A 23,523-nucleotide genomic window follows, 5' to 3' on the forward strand; every position below is an offset into this window, starting at 1 on the left:
GGTATAAAGATGTACTGGCTGAGCTCCTGTCACTGTGCTGTAAAGAAATTTCTGATTATAAATTATTCACCTCCGATATCTCTACAATGTACACATAGATAATACATTATATCAGTGTTATGTCATATCCTCCTCAGGCAGCTGTTCATGTCTTTGTATTAAAGCAGGACTCTAAGCACTCTCATAAGCACCATTACATGTGCACACAAACATACACGCACACACACACACACACAAACACACACACACACACACACACACACGCACACACGCACACACGCACACACACACACACACACACACACACACACACACACACACACACACACACACACATTAGCTAAAGGTCTAATGGCACTCTGGGCAGTGGTGAGCTGTTCTGACAGCTGTATCTTTTAGTAGGAGCCATAAAATGGGAGGAAGTCATGAATTTCTGAAGGTCAAATGGGATGCACATGAACGGAAATGTTCAGGAATATGTAATGAGCAGTGCACAGATAGTACTTCAGGAATAAACAAAAAAACAATACAGCGAACCAACCAAGAATAGTCCACAAGTACAAAACTATCGCTGTAGTTTGTATCACGATCCCAAGTCAAGTTATAACATGAGCTGGAAATTGTCTAAAACGAAGACTCTTTATTATTTAAAAAAATATACAAGTTACTCTTTTAGTATAAAACCTAGCTGACAATGTTATATGTTGTTTTGATGAAGTTTGCACACTGTAGATGAAAGCACTTAACTTGTATATTTTTTGAAATAATAAAGAGTCAACTCGTATATGTTTTTAAATAATAAAGTGTCCTGGTTTTAGACAATTTCCAGCTCATGTTATAACTTGACTTGGGATCGTGATACAAACTACAGCGATAGTTTTGTACTTGTGGAGTGTTCAGGAATATGTAATGAGCAGTGCACAGATGGTAGTTTTCAGGAATATGTAATGAACAAGTAATGAGCAGTACAGGGATAGTAGTGTTCAGGAATATGTAATGAGCAGTGCACAGATAGTAATGCTCAGGAATATGTAATGAGCAGTGCAGGGATAGTAGTGTTCAGGAATATGTAATGAGCAGTGCAGGGGCCAGGGATAGTAGTGTTCATGAATATGTAATAAGCAGTACACAGATAGTAATGCTCAGGAATATGTAATGAGCAGTGCAGGGATAGTAGTGTTCAGGAATATGTAATGAGCAGTGCAGGGGCCATGGATAGTAGTGTTCATGAATATGTAATAAGCAGTACACAGATAGTAATGCTCAGGAATATGTAATGAGCAGTGCAGGGATAGTAGTGTTCAGGAATATGTAATGAGCAGTGCAGGGATAGTAGTTTTCAGGAATATGTAATGAGCAATGCATGGTGAACTGCGTGGCTCATTCTTCTGTATAGCCTTAACAGCAACTGTCCACGTGCTGACTCCTCATAGAAAACTGTGCAGTGTACCGTCAAATGGCTGTGTGTGTGTGTGTGTGTGTGTGTGTGTGTGTGTGTGTGTGTGTGTGTGTGTGTGTGTGTGTGAAGGCAGTAAATTACTCTAATCTGAACAATGCTGGCCAGCTGTGCACCTATAGAATACAATCAGAGCACATTATATGGTATTTATGTAACATTGTGCCCAGTAACCCTTGCTACATGAATCTGAAAACACATTTTAATTTCCAGTATTTCAAAGTTAGTACAACTAATCATCATTGAGAAAACCAAATGCATTCATGCAAAGAGTAATGCTTGAGTTCAGGTCCACAGCTTACATACAAGCACACCATTAGAAAATACCCCCTCCCCCCCTTGCAGGATGGATCCTGCACCTAAAAGTATTTGATCACAAGGGTTACACAAATGTGCAATTCCCCATTCTGCCTTGAAACGGTCTTTTAAAGGGTGCATAGCCTGCAAAGCTGTGCATCTTCTAAACAGTAGCACTCTTTCCTGCATGCTTACAGCGCCTTTGCCTATGTGAGGATGCAAGTAGATCCTTATCCCTTGTACACTGTGCTGTGCAGGCAAAGATATCAAGCGCATGTCTGAACTTTGCTGTTCATTTCCCTGTATGGCACACTGACCATATCCTGACACATAATTAATTATATTTCTGAACCATAACCATGCAGAAAATTAATATTAGTATTTTGTTATGCATACATGAAATGATCTCTAGAAAATGGTCTCTGCAAACATGGCAGGCTATTATATTGTATTTTATTTTATATAACATTAAAAACACCACAAGGATATTTTTATTAAAAAAATCAAACTTTAACATCATGGAAATTGCACACCCTATAACTAAAGTCATCAGCTACATTTTCTGATATGAACTTTCACATGTCATGCTTTTTGCAATACGCTTATCTTTTTAGATTTTAATTAAACTATGGTATTGTGTATATATATATATATATATATATATATATATATGTCAAACTAAAATTAACCGCACTCAAAAAAATTGAACGAAGAGAAGAAATTTTAACTAAGAACTGAACTTCGTGACAATAAAAGCATTCAAAAAAATAGTAAATCACACCAACAACTCTTGTAGAACCTTAGCGCTTTCATCTTATTTATTATCAAGACTTCTTCAGAAAGACATGTTTCATAAGTATGAGCAACCATTTTCACTTCCTTTATATACATGAGTTCTAGCAGGCCATTTCAATTAACAACAGTTCCTTTCCAATAGTAAAGTGGGAACAAGCAGGGTGCTGTGTGCATTTTCATTAACATTACAATCGCAGTTACATAAGATAAATTAGTCAGACAGTAATAGCCTTGTGGTGCCGTGTGCATACTAAAAAGGATTGTGTGCAAAAAGGGATTGTGTGCAAAAAAGGGGATTGTGTGCAAAAAGGGACTGTGTGCAAAAAGGGATTGTGTGCACAAAAAAAAAAAAATTTGGGGGGGGGGGACTGGGAAGGATGACAGTCATGCTGTGATGATTCTAATATAAACACATAACTTATGAGTCTTTGCCTCCAAAGGTAAGTAAAGAAGGAAACGGAAGAAGGTGGAGGAGTCAGGTAGAGAGTCCTACTATGCTTTGGTATCGGTGTGTGTGTAGAGTAATGTGTGGGTATGCCACTTGATGGGGAGTGGGAGGAATGCGGTGTGGACTTGAGGGGGGGCTGGTAGGGGGCCGCCCATGACAAGGAGCATATGAATGACAGAGTGTCCCAGAAGACTGTCAGTGCGGATGGTACCAGCTGTGGGCAGGTTTGGATGGTATCACCCCTTGAATGGCTGCGTGAAATAGTGAGACCGGGGGGTATAGTTAGTGCGGTCAGTGGGGGCTAGCCTGGTGATTGGGAACATGTGTGTAGGGGGTATGGGGGAGTCAAAAGTCAGAGAGAGAGAGAGAGAGAGAGGAAACAAATTATATTCACTTGCACAGTTGTAAATCCATAAACACATTAAATATACTTGCACAATTCTTTAAACCCTCTTGCACAGTTTTTTGCTTGGTTTGAAGAATTGTGCAAGTAGATTTAATGTGTTTATGGATTTACAACTGTGCAAGTGAGTATAATGTGTTTCCTCTCTCTCTCTCTCTCTGACTTTTGACTCCCCCATACCCCTTACACACATGCTCCCAATCATCAGGCTAGCCCCCACTGACCGCACCAACTATACCCCCCGGTCTCACTATTTCATGCAGCCATTCAAGGGGTGATACCATCCAAACTAGCCCACAGCTGGTACCATCCGCACTGACAGTCTTCTGGGACACTCTGTCATTCATATGCTCCTTGTCATGGGCGGCCCCCTACCAGCCCCCCCTCAAGTCCACACCGCATTCCTCCCACTCCATCAGGTGGCATACCCACACATTACTCTACACACACACCCATACCAAAGCATAGTAGGACTCTCTACCTGACTCCTCCACCTTCCTCCGTTTCCTTCTTTACTTACCTTTGGAGGCAAAGACTCATAAGTTATGTGTTTATATTAGAATCATCACAGCATGACTGTCATCCTTCCCGGCCCCCCCCCCAAAAATTTTTTTTTTTTTTTTTTTTTGTGCACACAATCCCTTTTTGCACACAGTCCCTTTTTGCACACAATCCCCTTTTTTGCACACGATCCCTTTTTTGCACACAGTCCCTTTTAGTATGCACACGGCACCACAAGGCTATTACTGTCTCACTAATTTACCTCATGTAACTGCGATTGTAATGTTAATGAAAATGCGCACAGCACCCTGCTTGTTCACACTTTACTATTGGAAAGGAACTGTTGTTAATTTAAATGGCCTGCTAGAACTCATGTATATAAAGGAAGTGAAAATGGTTGCTCATACTTATGAAACATGTCTTTCTGAAGAAGTCTTGATAATAAATAAGACGAAAGCGCTAAAGTTCTACAAGAGTTGTTGGTGTGATTTACTATTTTTTTGAATGCTTTTATTGTCACGAAGTTCAGTTCTTAGTTTATATATATATATATATATATATATATATATATATATATATATATATATGTGTGTGTGTGTGTGTATACACATACACACACACACACACACACACACACACACACACACACACACACACACACACACACACACACACACACACACACACACAATATAAAAAGTTTACACACCCCTGTTAAAATGCCAGGTTTTTGTGATATAAAAAAATGAGACCATAATAAATCATTTCCAAACTTTTCCGACCTTTAATGTGACCTATAACCTGTACAATTCAATTAAAAAGCAAACAAATCTGTTAGGGGAAAATATAAAAAAATAAAAAATATACAATAAGCTGGTTGCATAAGTGTGCACACCCTTAAACTAATGCTTTGTTGAAGCACCTTTTGATTTAATTACAGCATTGAGTCTTCTTGGGTACACACCTACCATCAGTTAAAGAGACTCATTAACCCCAAATAAAGTTTAACTGTCCTAGTAGGATTTTCCTGACATTTACTCAGCTGCCTGCTACAGCAAAAGCCATGGTTCGCAGGGAGCTTACAAAGCATGAAAGGGATCTCATTGTTGAAAGGTATCAGTCAGGAGAAGGGAACAAAAAATTTCCACAGCATTGGATATACCATGGAACACAGTGAAACAAGTCATCAAAACGTAGAGACAATATGGGCAACAGTGACGCTGCAAAGAACTGGACATCCCTCCAAAACTGATGAAAAGACAAGAAGCAAACTTGTCAGGGACACTGCCAAGAGACCTACACCAGCACTGAAGGAGCTGCAGGAATTTCTATCAAGTACTGGTTGTGTACTATATGTGACAACAATCTCCCATATTCTCCATATGTCTGGGCTATGATGTAGGATTGCAATAAGGAAGCCTTTTCTTACACAGAAAAACATCCAGGCCTGGCTAAAATTTACAAAACAATACAGCAAGTCTCCAAAAAGCATGTGGGAAAATGTATTATGGTCTGATGAGACCAAGGATGAACTTTTTGGTCCCAATTCCAAAAGGTATGTTTGGCACAAAACCAACAGTTCACATCACCAAAAGAACATCATCCCCACGGTGAAGCACGGTGGTGGCAGTATCATGCTTTGGGGTTGCTTTTCTTTATCTGGAACTGGGGCTTTAGTCAAGGTGGAGGGAATTAGGAACAGTTCCAAATATCAGTCAGTTTTGGCCCAAAACCTTCAGGTGTCTGCTAGAAAGCTGAAGATGAAGAGGAATTTTACCTTTCAACATGACAATGACCCCAAGTATACATCCAAATCAACAAAAGAATGGCTTCACCAGAAGAAAATTAAAGTTTTGGAATGGCCCAGGCACAGCCCAGACCTAATTCCAATAGAAAAGCTGTGGAGTGACCTGAAGAGGGCTGTGCACAAGCAATGCCCTCACAACCTGACAGATTTGGAGCGCTTTTTCAAGGAAGAGTAGGCAAATATTGCCAAATCAAGATGTGCCATGCTGATAGACTCCTATCCAAGAAGACTGAATGCTGTAATTAAATCAAAAGGTACTTCAATAAAGTATTAGTTTAAGGGTGTGCACACACAACAAACTATTAGTTTAAGGGTGTGCACACTTATGCAACCAGCTTATTGTACGTTTTTATTTTTTATGTTTTTTTCCCCTAACAGATTTGTTTGTTTTTTCAATTCAATTGTGCAGGTTATAGGTCACATTAAATGTGGAAAAGTTTTGAAATGATTTATCGTGGTCTCATTTTTTATATCACAAAACCTCTGCAATCTGGAGCATTTCTCCTCGGGCCTCTGCTGAAAACATACTCTGTGGAACCTAGTCGGACATTCCCGGTCAACAAATGTTAAATAAATAAATACATCTTAACAGGGGGATGTAAACTTTTTATATCCACTGTATATCTGTGTGTGTGTGTGTGTGTGTGTGTGTGTGTGTGTGTGTGTGTGTGTGTGTGTGTGTGTGTGTGTGTGTGTGTGTGTGTGTGTGTGTGGGGGGGGGTTCTGATTCTTTGGCTGAGGATTGCTTTTGCTTGACAGATGGAGATGCTGTGTTTTTTGGTCAGTTGTCTGGTTTATCAAATGTATGTTTTGTCATCTGTGTGTTTCACTGAAATGAGTAAGTGGGATGTAGAGTAGGCGCATGTATATGTGTTTTCAAATGTGTGCTGGTTAGGGGTAGGGTAAGGGGTAGGTGAGGGAATAGATTAAGTGCGTGTGACTGTGTATGTTTATGGTTAGGATTAGGTTAGGGATAGATTTACTGTATGTGTGTGTTGGGGGGGTGCATGTCCAAGGTGTCTTGGGCCTCACTCTTCCACTTTGGTAATACGTGCTAACCCTAACTCTATCCTTAACCCTAACCTACATCTTAAATTAAAAAAAAAAACAGTTCCCATAACACTACCACTATTCAGACAAATTTGAGCTGAATGTGGTCCGGTTTTAGGTAGTACATCAGAAAAGGAAATGTGTTTTTTTTTTATTTTATTTTTTTATGAACTGTGTGTTGATATGGTGTATTTTATTGTAACTTATTTGCTGCACTGGATGGTTCCGGGATACTACATGGCGACATGTAATGTTAATGGATGGAAGTTTAAAACAACTGACAAATACATGTTCCCAGAGACAGCAAAGGTCTTGGTATGAAGATTCATTTAAGTATATTTTATATAATTATATACTTCATGTATAGAGGATGTGTGGGGTGACATCTCAATGTGGGCTGTACGGGGTTGGGGTTGGGGGATTGCCCACTGTAGAAAACTATTTTAATGATTTCCCCCAGCCATTCCACAGCTGTGTAAATGTATGTGAAGAGTTTGCTTTAGGTGGTATGTTTTTTGGTAAACTAATTTCCAGCTTTCATAGTGAATCTGTACATGTACTCCTTTTGCTTTGCTATGGGCATAGGCCAGCTTTACCACTCTTAACAACTCAAAGAGTTGGAATACAAAGAATTCACAATGAGGCACCTGCCTTATCAGGCATGTGCCACCAGTTGGTACCTACCCTGAAATATGGGACTGCAATTTCACTAATTCTTTCAAAATCACAATTAAGATGTAGGTCAAACCAGGAACACCTTCATGCTTCCTTTTTGCATGCTCTACATGGGAAGCATATACATGCCTTCTGTTTTATTTGTGACTTCAGAGAAAGTGTCATAAGCTTGAGGTAATACCTTGCCCTAACATAATTTGTTTCAAATCTAGCCTGACATTCAGAAATACAAGACAAGAGACTGCAGCTAAAAAGTTTGTATGGAGCAATGGTTTAAAAATAACTAGAATGCTTTTCATGTCTCATCAGTTTACGTATATAATTTAGATGTTATTTCAGGCATTTTATGTGCCTTTAACTAAGAAAAGAGATGTATTAAAATAGGAAATGTACTCATTAGTAAGTTGCTATTGAAATAAATGCCATTGTCTTTTCAGGTTGGTTATGGTTCTACAATTGAAATTTTGAGTGACAAACTACAGTTTCCATCATATCTTCGCACAATGCCAAATGACAAATTTCAGCCCCCAGTCTTAGCACATTTAGTCAGACATTTTAGTTGGAACTGGGTTGGAATTATAGCTTCAGATAATGATTATGGCCTCACGGGAAGTCAGAACCTGAAAAAAATGTTGGCTACTATTGGTGTGTGCGTTGCTTTCACAGAACTCATTCCTTTGAGCAGCTCCAGACAACAAGTACTACGTACCGCCAATACAGTTAAAAAATCTTCTGCCTCTGTTGTCATTGTCTATTCAACCAGGATGGAGCTTTTACCTTTAATGGAAGAAATTTCTAGACAAGACGTTAAAGGAAAATTCTGGATAGCCACTATCAGCTGGATAATTTCCACAGTTTTCTCAAATAAGGAAACATGGGGAACTTTGAATGGCACCTTAGGGCTTGCAATTCACAGAGGTGAAATTGCAGGATTCAGTGATTTCCTTCACTCGCTTCACCCTTCTACATCTTCAGATGATATTTACATAAAATCATTTTGGGAGGAAGCATTTGACTGCTACTGGCCAACTGATGAAGCTGGCAAAGAGTCAATGAAAGGGGGCAAAATGATTGTCCCTTGCACAGGAAAAGAAGAACTGGAAAGCTATGACCTCTCTAAATTTAATTTATTTGACTTCAGATTTGCTTACAATAGCTACAAGGCAGTATATGCCATTGCACATAGTTTATATAATGTAGTCACTTGTAAACCCAACAGTGGCCCATTTGTTAATAAAACATGTGCTAACATTAAAGATCTTAAGCCGTGGCAGGTAAGGTCAATCACTTCCCTTTCATTCAGCTCTTACTTTTGTCGATTTTAGAAAGTACAGTTGTGTAAGTAAACGTACCATACCAGTAGATGTTTGAATGATCACTGCTGCAATAGCCTAGGCTTTATGGGTTAAATCCTGCAAAGGATATAACAGCCAGCCAGCTTCCAAAGCTTTAGGACACCTACACACCTAAACCATTAGTCAGCTAGAGCTAAGCTGACTAGAAAGATAGGTTTGGGAATCAAGTTCTTAAGAGCTTTCATGTCAACGAAGAGAGGTAGGCTGAGCCCTGAACGGACAATGTTAGGAACAACAAACAAAAAAAATAATAAAAGTCAACACCTTGGGATAAATAACACACCAAAAAACAAGGGGGTGGAGAGAAGGGAGGAGTGGCTACTGCAGCAGTGATCATTCGAACATGTACTGTTTGGTAAATGAATTTAGACAACTGTACTGTTCTTTATATCATTAACTGCTGTAGTAGCCTAAGCTGTGTGGTTATATTACCATAGTTTATACATTCTGGGAGATAGAAGAGGAAGGGGCTTGGAGCCCCTGGAGAATGGTCCTAGACTTGCCTGATCTAGACTTAGACAAGGAATCAGGCTTGTAATGCCTTGTAAAAGTATGTATAGAGGACCGAGTTGTTGCTTCTAGAATTAAAATCATTGCAGCTTCCTCCTTAAACAATATTGCATTGTTATGTAGTTTTGTGTATTTATTTATTTTAAGGTGGTATTTCTGCCAGATGTAGATAATTTAATTAGAGTATTTTGCAACTTGACAAAGAGAAAATTATAGATCCATTCTAGTATTTGTAAGGCAGTCTGCAAACCTAAATCAAGCTGTGGTGAGCTTATACATGTATACACACACACACACACACACACACACACACACACACACACACACACACACACACACACACACACACACACACATTTAAGCATGCATATACACAGAGAGCAGACATACACATATAATTGCCCGTCATTGTCTTCTATGTTCAAGAAGAACCTGGACGAGTGAGTGGGGCACTGTAAATTTTTACCAGGCATGATGCCCACAACCCTCCTGGACATGGGCAGTCATCACTAAATGTGATCTTTGGTATTGACTAATACTTTTATGGTATTTCATAGAGTTGAAAAGTTTAGGCTTAAAATGACCTCCGGGTTGATAACGTAGTAATCTCCTATGATCCTATACCTCTCAACAGTCTTTGATTTTACAGAAAATCTCTGATTTTGTTTCATACTTTTTTCTGTGCCTCATAAAATGATTGTCTAGCAAGTCAGTGAGATTGCCGCTAGTAATGGCAGACAATAAAGTTGCATACTTATTGTGTAGAGAAATCATTTTGAGGCAAAACCTGTTGTTCTACTAACTTTTTAAGTGAATTAGAATAATATTCAAAAATGTTCCCTGATTTTGTGCATTTGTCCCCCCATTTTGTCTGGCCATCTCACTAACTTGAGCAAAGATGTTAAGAGCTATGGCTTGGTTTATTCAAACTGTCTTGCAAAGCTGCTGCCTTAGTCAATTGTTATATGGTAGTACAACACAGCAGTTACAGCTGTGGGATGTAATGATGGACATCTGAGTTTAGATACCATCAGTGTCCACTTGAATTGTGTGATATTGACAAAGTTAATTAAGGTCTGTGGGTACTGAAGCTACCCCTACATGACAGATTGATGACTCGGTGAGTAAGTACAATTACCAAAGGTTAACTAACTATCAAATAAAGTAAGTAACTATTAAAACAAAAACACTTTTCAAGGAGACCCATGATAGATCAAGTCTGCCCACCTTTTGCAGCTAAACTTTATCAAACTGCCCTTTTTTCTCCCACCTCCCTTTGCTATCCACATCTCCAACCCATCCCAAGCTTCCTTGATCTGTCTTTTGGTTTGCAGTTTGGTCTCAGTCCTGTCACCATTCTGTCTGGACAAATCTCTCATCATGTGGATGTTACCAATGTCCCCTGCTTTATTCTATTTCCCCTATTTCTTAATTCAACCCCTACTGCATCTGAACCCCAGATGATCCAGTGACCCACATTATGCCTCTTTGCTCCTGTCTTTTTTCCTAAATGTATTTAATCATTGCCTTCAGTGTTTTCCATTCCTCTTCCCATTATGATCATACTGATCCTATTCAGGGCCTTCTTTAGCCCACTGAGCTCATCTTCCACAGCACTCCAGATGTGGCTTTCAAAGCACCCTGTACACAGCCAAAATAGCAGCCGCTTCCCCTGAGTTCTTCCTCACCATTCACACAATGCAAGGTAATTTCCTATATAACGTATGCTGCTGCCTGTTCACATAGAGATCCATAATTATGTTAAGTTATGATGGTCTTTACTTTTATCTAGCTCTGCAAAACACATGCTGTCCTTTACAACCAAATCCCTGCCTCCTCCCTTCCTTTGGCCCTCACAAAATATGTATACCTTGCATGTCGTAATATTTAATCCTCAGTATATAGTCAATGTATTAGATCTAACAAGTCACATTGACGACTGATTCACACTTGCCTGACTATCTCACACACTGTAGTGCGTGCAGTAAACAGACTGACCCTGTTGTCTTCCCACATTTTTATGTCCAGTGGAAATATGTAAAGCTGGAGTGGACCTACTGCTGAGTCCTGTGGCACTCCAACTGCTACTCTCTTCTCACAGCAAAGTACCCTAACAGTTATTACTATCCACCTTTCTGTTCCTTAGATGTTGTTTGACTTTTCAGCTTTCATCCCCCCACCAAGTACCCTTCGAGTTCCTCACCAGTATCCAGTGTGGCAGTGTTGAGTTCAAGTAATCCACAACAGTGAAGGCCCACTGACTGCCTTCTGTGTGAGCCAGTCATACTGCAGTAACAGCCTGTACTGGCAAACCCCTTACTGAGGCATGTCATAGAGCAGTCTTCCACTCACGATGGCATTCAGGCATTAGCAGTCAAGAATCTGCTTCACATCTGTGGAACTCCATTTAATTGTGAATCAAGCTTGGTGCAGTGTTCATACAAATAGGTGTGGCTTGCAAAGGCGAGGGCAATTAGTGATAGCTGGGATGCAGAGTAAAAATGTTATGTAATGTGGTCAGGAAATCCAAAGAGAATGTGCATGGTGTTGAGGGGGGGGGGGGGCAAAATAATCTGAGACTTTTAATCACTGTTTGGCTGAATCTCACAACACAACATGAAAGGGCAGTGGTGAAGAATGAAAAGGTTGGGGGTATGTAACTTGGGAGTCTGACTCCAGAATAGCTGACTACAGTCTTTCCATTGAAAGTATCCATGCAAAGTATAATATCTAGGTCTGATAATTATACAAACAGTGAGACAAAGTTGATAGAAAGTGTGCAATGGATGTAAAAAAGTGGCAAGAAGACAGGCAGATATGGAATGTGTTATTGGCACATATACACTGAACAACAGCGAAAACGAAAAGGTAGGTATTATATGACTGTATATTATTGGAGCTAGGGCAGGGTTATATCCAACTACATTTCTTTGATCACAATCACTTTTAAATGACAGCAGGAACACACACATTCCTGTAAGGCATCTAGTTCAACTTGTTGAGCTTGTCAATTTATAACACCTAAGGTATCAAGATGAGAATATTTTAAAGGAGACAGCTCGTTACTTTATTATTCTCTCTCCATGGTTGCTGCACCTCAGAGGAAAGAGTGTTCACAGACAAAGTAACACCAGTCCTGCTGTGTTTTTAGAAGTGCACTGACCTCAATCAACACAAAACATGCTAAGAAATGTTTCACTACGTCATGGCTGCAAACAACTGAGCAAAGATAACTTGAGAAAAATCCCAGTTTGATTCATTTTGCTTGAACAGATATGATGACAGGTCCAAAATCTAAGCAAGTGGCTGCAAAATATAAACTGACTTGGGGGAGAAACTGTCCACCAACTACAAGATTAACTTGATTAAAACAAGTAAAAGTTTTTCTCTGTTAACATACAGTGTTATTCTACCTGAGTTCACTTTAAGATGCATAAATGCACTTTTATTCATTGAGAGAGTAAGACTGTGCAGGACTTGGTTTCCAAACTACTAGAAAAGCATGGTTCAAAGAAGCATTACAGATTATTTATTAGAATCATCTTGTTGCAGTCACAGAATTTCCAAATGACTATTGAAGCAGCAGAACAGACAGAACTTTTCAAGCTGCAGACATATCACAGAACTTGCAAGTAGTGTGTGAGAGAGCTGGTTATAAATGTACAGACCTACTGAGGCTCAAACCCTGTACCTTAGCTATAGGAAACAAGAGCCTTAATCCGCTACACCAACTATTAAATTTATACTTTCTACTCTAAAAACTCTGGGCAAAGCCAAAATAATTGGGGGGGTGGGGGGGTGGCAAAGGGCCAAAAACTGGGGCAATTTGTAAATACTGCTCTTATAATCTAAGAATGTTGATCGAATATCGGGCTTTGTTTTATCATGCATTTCTGAAGGGTATGAAATCTAAAACTCAGATGTCTGTCATTATTTAGTGAATTTAGTCCTCAATGATTTTTGCTAGAAAAACACACATTTTTATAAGGGACAGACAAATATATGACCCTTTGTTACTGTTAGTCATTAGAGTTGGTTGAAATGTTCTGAAATAGATCTGTTGTCATTTCTGGTTCATACTTTTTGTTTCACTGCTTAATGAGAAAAAATGTTCAAAACTATAAAACACCCTGTGACCGAGGTGCAGTTAATCTGCCACGTAGACCATGTGCATTATCAATGAATGTGACTTTTGATGCAATTTTAATGACTGTGAGTTTCAAGGCAATTTCAATGGACATGACTTTCAAGGGAAGAGTTTATTGTTGCTCAAGTGAAGTCTGTTTTCAATGTGCATCTGTTTTGTTTAGCAAATGGCCGTTGGTGTTTATGGTATAACATTTGTAATCAGTGGTAGTAGCATATCAGGTAGCATAATTTCCTTTGGTGTGGGTATGTGTTTTACTCCCACACACCTTAGATGGGTTGCTGATAGTACAGTATAAGTGAGGCACTGTACTCCTCAGTGTCATTTTTAGATGAGATTTGAAACCCATCTGCCTGTGTTGATAGTAGGTGCTGTGAGATCTTTGACATCCACCTGAGCTATCAAAAAAGAGTAGGGGAAGTTCCTGATGCCTTGGCTGCAGGGTCCCTCTGAAAAGATGCTACTAGTTTAGTGAGACTAACCTAGTCAACAAAGGATGAATAAATCAAAAAGAAGGACAAGTAATGAGATACTAGTTTGGCTGTGGATGGGGGGTTGGAGGGGGCTTGACTGGTCCATTCTCCTGCCTATGGTCCCATTTAACTATGTTCCAGCTCTGGTCTTGATTGTGTGATATATGAAAGAGGTTGCTTCATTCATGACTTACAGCTTTTCCATTCATAATGAAACACATTCCCTAAACCTAGAATTTAATATATTTTGTATATCACATACCAGACCCCAGTGCCAGATTAAGCTTTAGGGAACCTATCACACAAACAAATTAGCTCTTCAGGTCATATGATTACTAGTCATATGGTACTGGACACTGATATCATGTAAGCATGTAAACATGCACAAATTATTTACACAGTAACACCAACAGGCATGTGGTAAGCAACAGATGGTAACAAGTGGGTACCATCTCTTCAACTTAGGGGGCCAAGTCCAGAGCACTCACACCTCCAACAGCCATACAAATCATTCCTTAATTATATTCAGAGTTTAAAACTGTAACTTTTAAAATAGAATATAAATATTATGTGGTATTCTTATCATATGTCAGGAACTCAAAACACAACACTAGTATGCAAAGTAAAAGAAGCTTTAGTTGTTCACACTTAGGCAATGATTTATAAACAAAAACTAGAAGTATAGCTATCTAAAATACTATACATCAAATTAACTTCCATACCAACATCAGAAATACTAGTATGTAAATAAATGCTAGCACTAAACTACTGCTGATAGAAGCCCCCCCCCCAACAACTTATACCTGGGGCTGCTGCCCCTTTACCCCACATTTGCTATACTTCTGTAATAAATTTCAACAGAGTATTTTTTTCCTCTTGTCCTCTTTTGACCATTGAACTTAGCAATGCGTGCTCTGCTGTCCTGTCCAGTCCCCCTGGGTGAGAGTCCTATGTCTTATTAATTCCCTTGTGGTGTGGGTACTGGGAGTGGTACTATCATTCAGAAAGAGGACTGGATTTTTATGTTTAAGTCCTGACTTCCCATGTATTCTTGTTAGCAACCAAGGGGTTAGACTACAATAAGCCTTTACCATGTATGCTACACCTTTACATGACATGATCATTTAGCCCTTCCCCCTTTTGTGACAAGGATATCATATGATTCCCAGCTTTTACTGAAGATTCTACTGGGTGTAGTTCTCAGCACTTACCCATACCCTTTCCCTAACGAGAGTAGAGCAGGCTAAGCCGCAGCATTCCTCTCCTCCCTCACATCATCTCCAACAGGCACCTGAGCTGCTGGTCAAACACGATCATTTACTTCAAAGTCTGGGCTTCATCCCCACATGCCAACAGAGCTGGATATAGGTTCATAGGTAGGTACTAGGCTATCTGCCCAAGGGCATTTATAAGCCTAGCCAGAGTGTGTCAGGTTTTGCCGCCCCATTGATTAATTAACTGAGCCTCTGTCAAGAAGAGCCAATGAAGTGATCCCACGGGTGTATTTTCTGTTACCCATCCACTCATCAAGATTTCTCTTGGAGTGTTAGTGAGGGTCTCTGCCTAATGTAGTTAAGAATTTTGTTCTGAAGCATGGGGAGTCTCTGTGAGTCTCTGTGACAGGAATCTATCCCTCCAGTATGTTCTATTTATTGTTGTGGCAAGGTTTAGCTCACTAGAGCGAGTGGCTTGCAGTGACTTGCATTTCTTTAGGTGGAGCATGTCCATCAATTCTGAGTTGGACATGACTTTGTAAGTCAGGCAGAGATCACCTCTGAGTAAGCGATATGCGACTGAGTACAGCTGGAGTTTTTCCAGTCAAGCTGCATTAGACATATGTTTGAGGCCAGTAATCCTCTTGGTGAGGTACTTTTGTGGTTTTTCCAGCTGTTGGAAGTGTCTTGTGAGGTATGGGGCATTATACTCTATGATGGGTCTGATGAGTGATGAGTAGAGGGATACTATAACCTCTTTATTTCTTGATGCGAACCATTTATTAATTAGATGGGCTACATAGAAGGATTTCCTAACTACTTTGGCAATATGATTGTCAAAGGAGAGATTACTGACTACCTGGGTCCCCAGATCTCTTATTACCTCTTCTGTATTAAGGGGGCTGCCACCTATGTGGTAATTCATGGGTGCTTTTTTTTCCCAAATGGGATGACTATGCATTTTTTGGCATTTAGCTTGAGACCATGACTTTGACACCAGGTGTCCATCTCAGTAAGACCCTTTTGGAGAATGTCTGTGTCAGCCTGAGTGTTAATTATGGCTCCCAGTTTGCAGTCATCGGCGAACTCGGTTAGCCATAGTCCTCCTGAGTTTGCCTGTACTTCTGAGAAGTATATGCCGAACAGTAGGGGTCCCAGGACTGAGCCTTGTGGGACACCACTTGTGACTGGTTTAGAGTCGGACCTGGAGCCCACTGTTCTTACTGTGTGAGTTCTGTCTGTAAGCCAGTTGGCAACCCATCTCATGATATAGGGGTTTATGTTCAGGCTGGAGAGTTTTTCTATAATTCCTGAGTGGCAAGGTCAAGGTAGGCTGTGTAAACTACCTTCCCCTCATCTATGGCCTTGGTGACTATCTCAAAGAAGTCAACCAGGTTTAATAGGCATGATCTGCCCTTAACAAAGCCGAACTGGGTCAGGTCAAGTGTTTGGAGGTTCCCAATGTCGTTGTTAATGAGTTCCATGATGATTCACTCCATAGCCTTGCAAACCAGGCTAGTCAGACTTATGGGGCGATAGTTACCATGGTCAGTTGTGGCCCCTCCTTTGTGGAGCGGAATAACTGTTGCTGTGCACCATTCTATGGGCATGTAGCCTGTGGAGAGGCTGAGGTTGAACAGTGTGTTTAGGTGGGGGGTTAGTTCGTTCTGTAGGTCGTGCAAAACACAGCCTGGGACACCATCTGGCCCCACTGATGCTGTGCTTTTGGCTTTTGAAAGGGCTGTTTTCACCTGTGTGTCTGTGATTTGCATATCTGTGAGTTGCCACTTAGATTCTTGACATAGCTAAAGAAGGCTTTGTGGTTATCTTTCGAATCCTTGGCTATTTTTCTTTTGAAGTTAGCCTTGGAAGATTTTACGAGGGACCTTAGTTTCTTACTGATGCTGATCAGGGGTGTCTTTCCTTCTTGGGATTTGCTTTTTTCTGAACTAGTTTCCTCCTTCTATTGTATGGCCTGTTTATGGCAGGGGTCCACCAGACTGGTTTCCTTCTCTTAGGGGAGTGAGTCTTGGTTTTGCTAGGGATGGCACGATCCATGCATCCTTGTAGGTGCTCATAGAGTGCATTTGTAAAGGTTCCTGCATCTTGGACACTGTTATCCTTTAGCATGGGGGCTATGAAACTTACTACCTCTGTCTTAAGTAAGGTGAAGTTTGCTATAGAAAAGTTTTTCACTGTGGTTTCCTTGGTTGAATGTGGTTGTGTGGTGTGGACATCCAGAGTGATTAGTTTATGGTCTGATCTAACCAGTGACGGGCTGACCTCCGGTGTGGAACACCTGTCACCCATGTTGGTGATGACCAGGTCCAATATGTTTTCACCTCTGGTAGGGGAGTTTACCAGCTGATCCAGGGCATTTGAGTTGATAAATTCCAGGAAGCGTTGGACCTGGGAGTTTGTACTTGAGTAATTTTCCCACTAACGGTAGGGTAATTGAAATCACCCAATATCAGGGAGTTCGGTAGGACCTTCATGTTTTCCATATACAAGAGTACTTACTGAAAATGTTACAGGTCACAGTATCCATCAAAGATATAATATGCAAGGTGAAAGTACTTAAATTGTTGGCACTTGGACAATGACTTAAACGAAAACCAGCGTGAACCATATAGGACACAGAATGCTAATCAAAATACTGCGCAAACGAGATAACAATGTAAAAAATATATAATGCATATACCTTTACTTTTGTGGTTTTAATGGGGTCAGCGATAACAGCTCACTTATCCGTAAAGAAAAGAATTAAATAATTGTCTCTTCATATTGCATTTAACCTTACTGATGAAACCCACACTGTAGCTGAAAACAAATACAATGCATGTACTCTTGCGATTTTGGTTCACAAGGGTCTGAGAATCCAGTTCACCTTTAAGAAACAAAATTAAACAGCTGTCCATACATACTGCATTACCCTCAAAATGATACTTCACATTATGGCTGAGTGAGGTCCAAGGTACATCAATAATAAAAATAATAAAAATAAGAAGAAGAAGAACTGACTTAATACATATGTCCTTGCCATTTTGATTTTAAAATGTCTGTGAAATCCACGTACACAGTCTTGAGAAAGGATTTCAATAGTTTTCCAAACAAGGTGAAAAATGTCCAGGACTTGCCAAATAACTTGATACAACATACTGCATGTAAAAGATAGCAGGACCTCATTCAGTAAATCTTCCCTTCCCAAAGAGCTCAAGTAGGCTCTAGTCCTTTGCAAAATATATGCCATAATCAGTACCATACAAGGATACCATGCACTTATCCAAAAAAACACAGCAACAAGACAATATAGTAAAAATACCACAGTATAAAAGTCACGGACCGCACAACAGTTATCACAAAGATTTAATTCAAACTTAGCGCTTCGGCACCAGGCCTTCAGTGAGTACAAAATACATTCCATATATCACTGTCTATACGTACAATAAAATCAAACAATCATCTCATCAAACAATTCATTAATTAAATCAAATATTTCCAATTACACTCCTTGTTTAACCCATAGGGTTCCAGAGTGTTATACTTTAAAATAAAAAGAGTTTCCATCTTCATTAACTTGTCTTTAATATTTAAGCCTTCTCCCAGTGACACTCTTATTTTTTCCAGAATGCATCCTTCTAAACAATCTGGTTCAGCATCGTGTGCAGTTATGAAGTGTTGTCCTAAGGGACTATCTATTTTTATTATATTATCTATTATAGCTTGTAAAAAGTGCTCAGTGTGTAAACAAATAGTAGCCAATTTTTTCAAAAATGAATAATATAAGCTTTACATCTAGGGGCTTATATACCTGTAATACAGAAGGAATAGTTTATGCCCTAAGATGTAGTTGTAACCTTTATTATATAGGAGAAACAGGTAGAGTGTTTAAGACGCATTTACAAGAACATATAAGGAACATTAAAAATCAAGAACAGTTAAAAAAAAAAGTAACCTAACAGGTTAAAGCAGGTGGATAAGCCCCCCTGCACCCCCCACACCCCCTGTCTTTAAATATACCAACTTCAAAACCTCACTACTGCCCCCAGGCTACATCCCTTAGTTTAGGGTTTGTTCTTTTCTTTTATTTGTTTTATATATTCAAAGTTTTATAACTTCGACCATATGGTGTCGATCATATGGTATTCGAAGTTATAAAACTTCGAGTATATAATATAGACCCCAATATTCTGACCCTGTTGAAGCCTTCTTTGATGGTTATGGTTAACTTATCCTAAAAATTGTCTGTGTCTTTTATAATTGTCTGTCCATAAATTTTGGTCACTCATAAAACAAAGTATTTACTTATATACTCCTCTTTAATTGCACCATAGTTTCCTTTGCTTTGATCCTCCCCTAACCAGGGCTAGTTTCCTTAGATTGCATTTTAAACTGGAGACGCTGGAAATTTGTGCAAAGATATCTCATACCTTGGGAGTACACACATAAATATTCTCCTCTAATAAAACATAAATATGTGCAAACATATAAAACCAAGCCCTAGAACCTTACTCTATAAACTCATCTCATAATGTTTGTCTCTCTTGAAATACCAGATCCTCTATTACTAATGTGGAGTCCAGGTTGAAACTGGCATCCATGTGTGTTTCCTTTCTTTCTTTGTATTCCCATGCTGTAACAACCTCTTAGTTAACAGCAGTTCAAATTTAGGATGGCTATATAAAGCCTTTACCCAGACTATAATTCCATTTACTAATCCTCATTGTCCTAATACCAGAAATAAAACATGCCAGCTGACTGAGTCAAGGACTTTGGAGATATAAAAAATAATAAATCCACTTGTATTTTATCCAGAAATGCTTTAAAAAAACTAGAGACAGTCCAATTATTGATAGACTGTCCCCCTTGTATGGGACTTGCCTGTCCATAGTTGATGTGATGTGGCTGTATCTCATCTAGTCCGGAGACAATGATCTTATCCATTATTCTAACATTTGTATTTAATAACGATATTGATCTGCAATTGGATATATGGGTAATGTCTTCTTCCACATTAGGAATTGTTGTAAATCATGCAGACTGCATGGAAGGGGACATTTCCCCTACTTCCCTAATACTGTTATATAAGTTAAGTAAGTTTTTTTCTAGTCTTATATTACAAGCCCACTTGTAAAACTAATTATGTAGTCTGAACCTGGTGGCTTTATATTTTTCTTATTTCTTTATTGCAGAATACAATTCAAGATCAACAATATCTTTATCTAATAGATTTTTTCCAAGTTAATCCTTTTTCTAGGTCCCATCTCTGTGAAACTATGGGTCAGTGTCTTGCTCCTCTTTCCTGTGTAAAGCATTTCATAATAGAGTTTAAAAGCAGTCCTAATGGATTCTACACCATTACTTCCACTCTTGAATCCTCTATTATCTTATGAATAAATAAAATATGCCTCTTCTGTTTCTAGGCCCAAACAAATATTTTAGCCTTTTGCTCCTTAAATTGTCGCCAGTATCTTCCTTCTACCAAATCTCAGTTCCAGTTGTGAGGCAGGAAGTTGCTGTAATTCACACTTACTAATTACAGGAAGGCTCCTGTCTGCATTCACATGTGCTGGGGTAAGGGATTTTTGCAAAGTTGCTACCTTCTCCTCTTTCTCTGTAGCTAAGTCTCTTGTAGTTTTCCTTTTCCTCCCCTCTATTGCATTGGCTATGCTCTGGCAGCAGCTTTAAGACATCCCACCAAACACTTCTATTGATTATTTTTCTGTTATGTTTAATTCTCTTGTCTGTTCTATAACAGTTTTGTATTCCCCGATGTCCATTTATAATGTCCATGTCACCCAATGTTCTTTGACCTCCTACCTTTTCCAAGATTAAGAGAGAGTTTTACAATGTCATGGCCAGAAATGTATCAGTCCACAATTTCTATATATTAGTATTTGTGGGCGAAGTATTCTTCGACCAAGAAAATAGTCTAGTCTACTGGCTTTATGGAGTTTATCTCTAAAGAAAGTGAATTGTCCCTGTTCCTTATGAAACCTCCAAATATCTACTTAGTCCCTGTTCTCAATCAATCCTTTATGTTGTTTCTGTACTTTCTTTCTTGACAAAAAATGTCTAGCAAGATTATCATTCAGGGCTGCATTAAAGTCCCCCTTACTAATTCAAGGTAATCTGAACTTTCTAGTTTATCCCATTGCTGAAATAACGCCTGAGAGAGTTCTAGAAAATGTTTGTTTGGCACATATATATTGCCCAGTATAATTTTGACACCCTGAATGGCACCTTTCTATATAATCTACCTGCCAACATTACAGATGGTTATCAGTTCTGAATTTGGATTAAAGGATTTATGAAATAGCAGGACTATACCTCTTAACCCCTTTGGTTTGTGATCTGCAAATAATTGTAGGAAGTTTTTTGTGATTTAACTCCTAATCATCTCTGACTTTTCTTTTAATTTGGTTTCTTATAAAAGAACCACTTTCCCTTCTCTTTCAGCAGACTTTGGAAACATGTTTTTTTTTTTTCATGGTGATAACCCCCCATGTTCCAAGATATAGACCAATATGATAGAAACTCCTTTCCAGTATTTCTAAAGATTCCTCCTCACCCCCCTTCACATGCAATTTTTGACTTGGCTTTCATTGCTAGGTTAAGAGTATAAACTCCTGGGTCTATATTAGATCACCGACCACTTAAAGAAGCGAGTGGTGATTAATCGACCCTATGTAAACGAAAGCATAAAATCTCAAACTGTCAGAACAGCGATTTTTTTCCTAGGGAAAAAATTGCTGTTCCAAAACACATACACACAACACAAGCACACCAAACAAACAGCAATCCACACACATACACCTAAAATCTAACACCTAACCCTACACTAAACTATACACACACCATTAACTATCCACTTACCTTAACCCAAACCCTAACCCTAAGGTCCGTCACTATCGCACACTCACCTCACCCGCTCCCTAACCCTAACTCACCTAACCCGCCCTAACTCTCACATCCACACAATCACACACTTACCTGAACCCAACCCATAACTTTCCTCCACAGCGCTGAAAATACCGAAGCAACAGAAATGGACAACAACCAAATTCTTTCCCTAGGAAAAAATTCAGGTTTCTGTTGTTTCGATATTTTAAGCTTTTGCTCCGTAGGGTTTGATATTAGAACATTCGAAGGTTTGAAACCTCTATGTTCTGATATAGACCTTAAACTCCCTTGGGTGGGCTTGTGAAGTTTCACTTCTGCCTGGTATAGTTTGTCCTGACTGGCTTAAATTCCATTAGTGACAACATTCATCACTCACCCCCCCACCCCTTTACAATAAGTTGTTACTCCATTTATTATTATATCTTTAGTAAATTCACTCTAGCATCCATTTCCTGGAGAGAAAGAGAGGAAAAAACTCCTGACTCATGGATTCTCCCACGCTTATCCACTTCTAACATGCTGCAGATTCTTTCCTATAACACCACTAATGTTATTATAAAAAATCAGATACAGACACTTCAGATGTTTTAAAGAGAAAAAATGTCACCGTGTTATCCCCTTACCTTGTGGAAAAACTTCTTAAACAATTCTCCTCAACCATGCAGAGACATAATACTGTTGCTCCATTACCTGCAATATAAGTTCCTAAACATTTTTCTGCAATATGCAATAGGAATACAAAAACATATCAAAATAATTCTTAATATTCATTAACAATGTAAATAATTAAAACAATCATAGTAAGAGAATCTTTCTGTCCATCAAAAATGTGGCATCATACTTCAGCCAGGCAGAGCCTCCTGAGAGAGAGATTAAAAATTGTGATTTCCATACTGGCAAGCAGTAAAAATATCTCTACAAAATCATAAAGAGAATGTCCAAAACTCATTACCCATCTCACACAGCCTCATAAAATTAGTGCAGTTTATATGTAGTGTCATGCTCGCCGATGCATTTAACAAGCATTGTCCAGCATACCTATTAAAACCTTTGTCCATCTGCTCAATGTGTCAGAAATCCGGGATCACTGATTTACTATGGCTTCTCCTACCTTAAGTGGAGATTTGTCATGGCCTAATTTTATGAGACCTTCCTTTCATTGTCTACCCTTGTCTTGCACAGATCCCATAGATAAACTTCTACCATTCATAGATTGTCTCCCTGGCCTCTCTTTTGGTCTTGCTCCTGTTACTTTAACATAAGAAGCTTTTTGTTTGTTATCATTAGCCAGTTGGCTGCCCTGCTGTGTCTTATAACAAGGATCAGATACAGAATACGCCAACCTAGGCAGCTGCCTAGGGCCTAGTGCTGGCTAGGGCTCCCAAAACATAAAAAAATAAACCGCCACAGTCACGTTCCACAACCCTGATTACCTAGGTCCTCTCAGGGCAGGTCTGTTTTGACATGCAACAACAGTTCGAGGAAATCT

The 23,523-nt window shown here is 39.2% G+C and overlaps 1 protein-coding gene across 1 annotated transcript in view; it reads left to right on the plus strand.

Annotated features, from left to right (window-relative positions):
* Nucleotides 1-23,523, plus strand: part of LOC122801324 (extracellular calcium-sensing receptor-like) — a 277,128-nt gene that overhangs the window by 33,342 nt on the left and 220,263 nt on the right. The window contains exon 4 of the mRNA XM_044070866.1: nucleotides 7,870-8,706. Coding sequence (XP_043926801.1) covers nucleotides 7,870-8,706 — 837 coding nt within the window. The remainder of the gene's footprint in view (nucleotides 1-7,869; nucleotides 8,707-23,523) is intronic.

Source organism: Protopterus annectens, chromosome 4.part1 (genome assembly GCF_019279795.1).
Source record: "Protopterus annectens isolate FY-2018-M chromosome 4.part1, PAN1.0, whole genome shotgun sequence".
Taxonomy (NCBI): Eukaryota; Metazoa; Chordata; order Ceratodontiformes; family Protopteridae; genus Protopterus; species Protopterus annectens.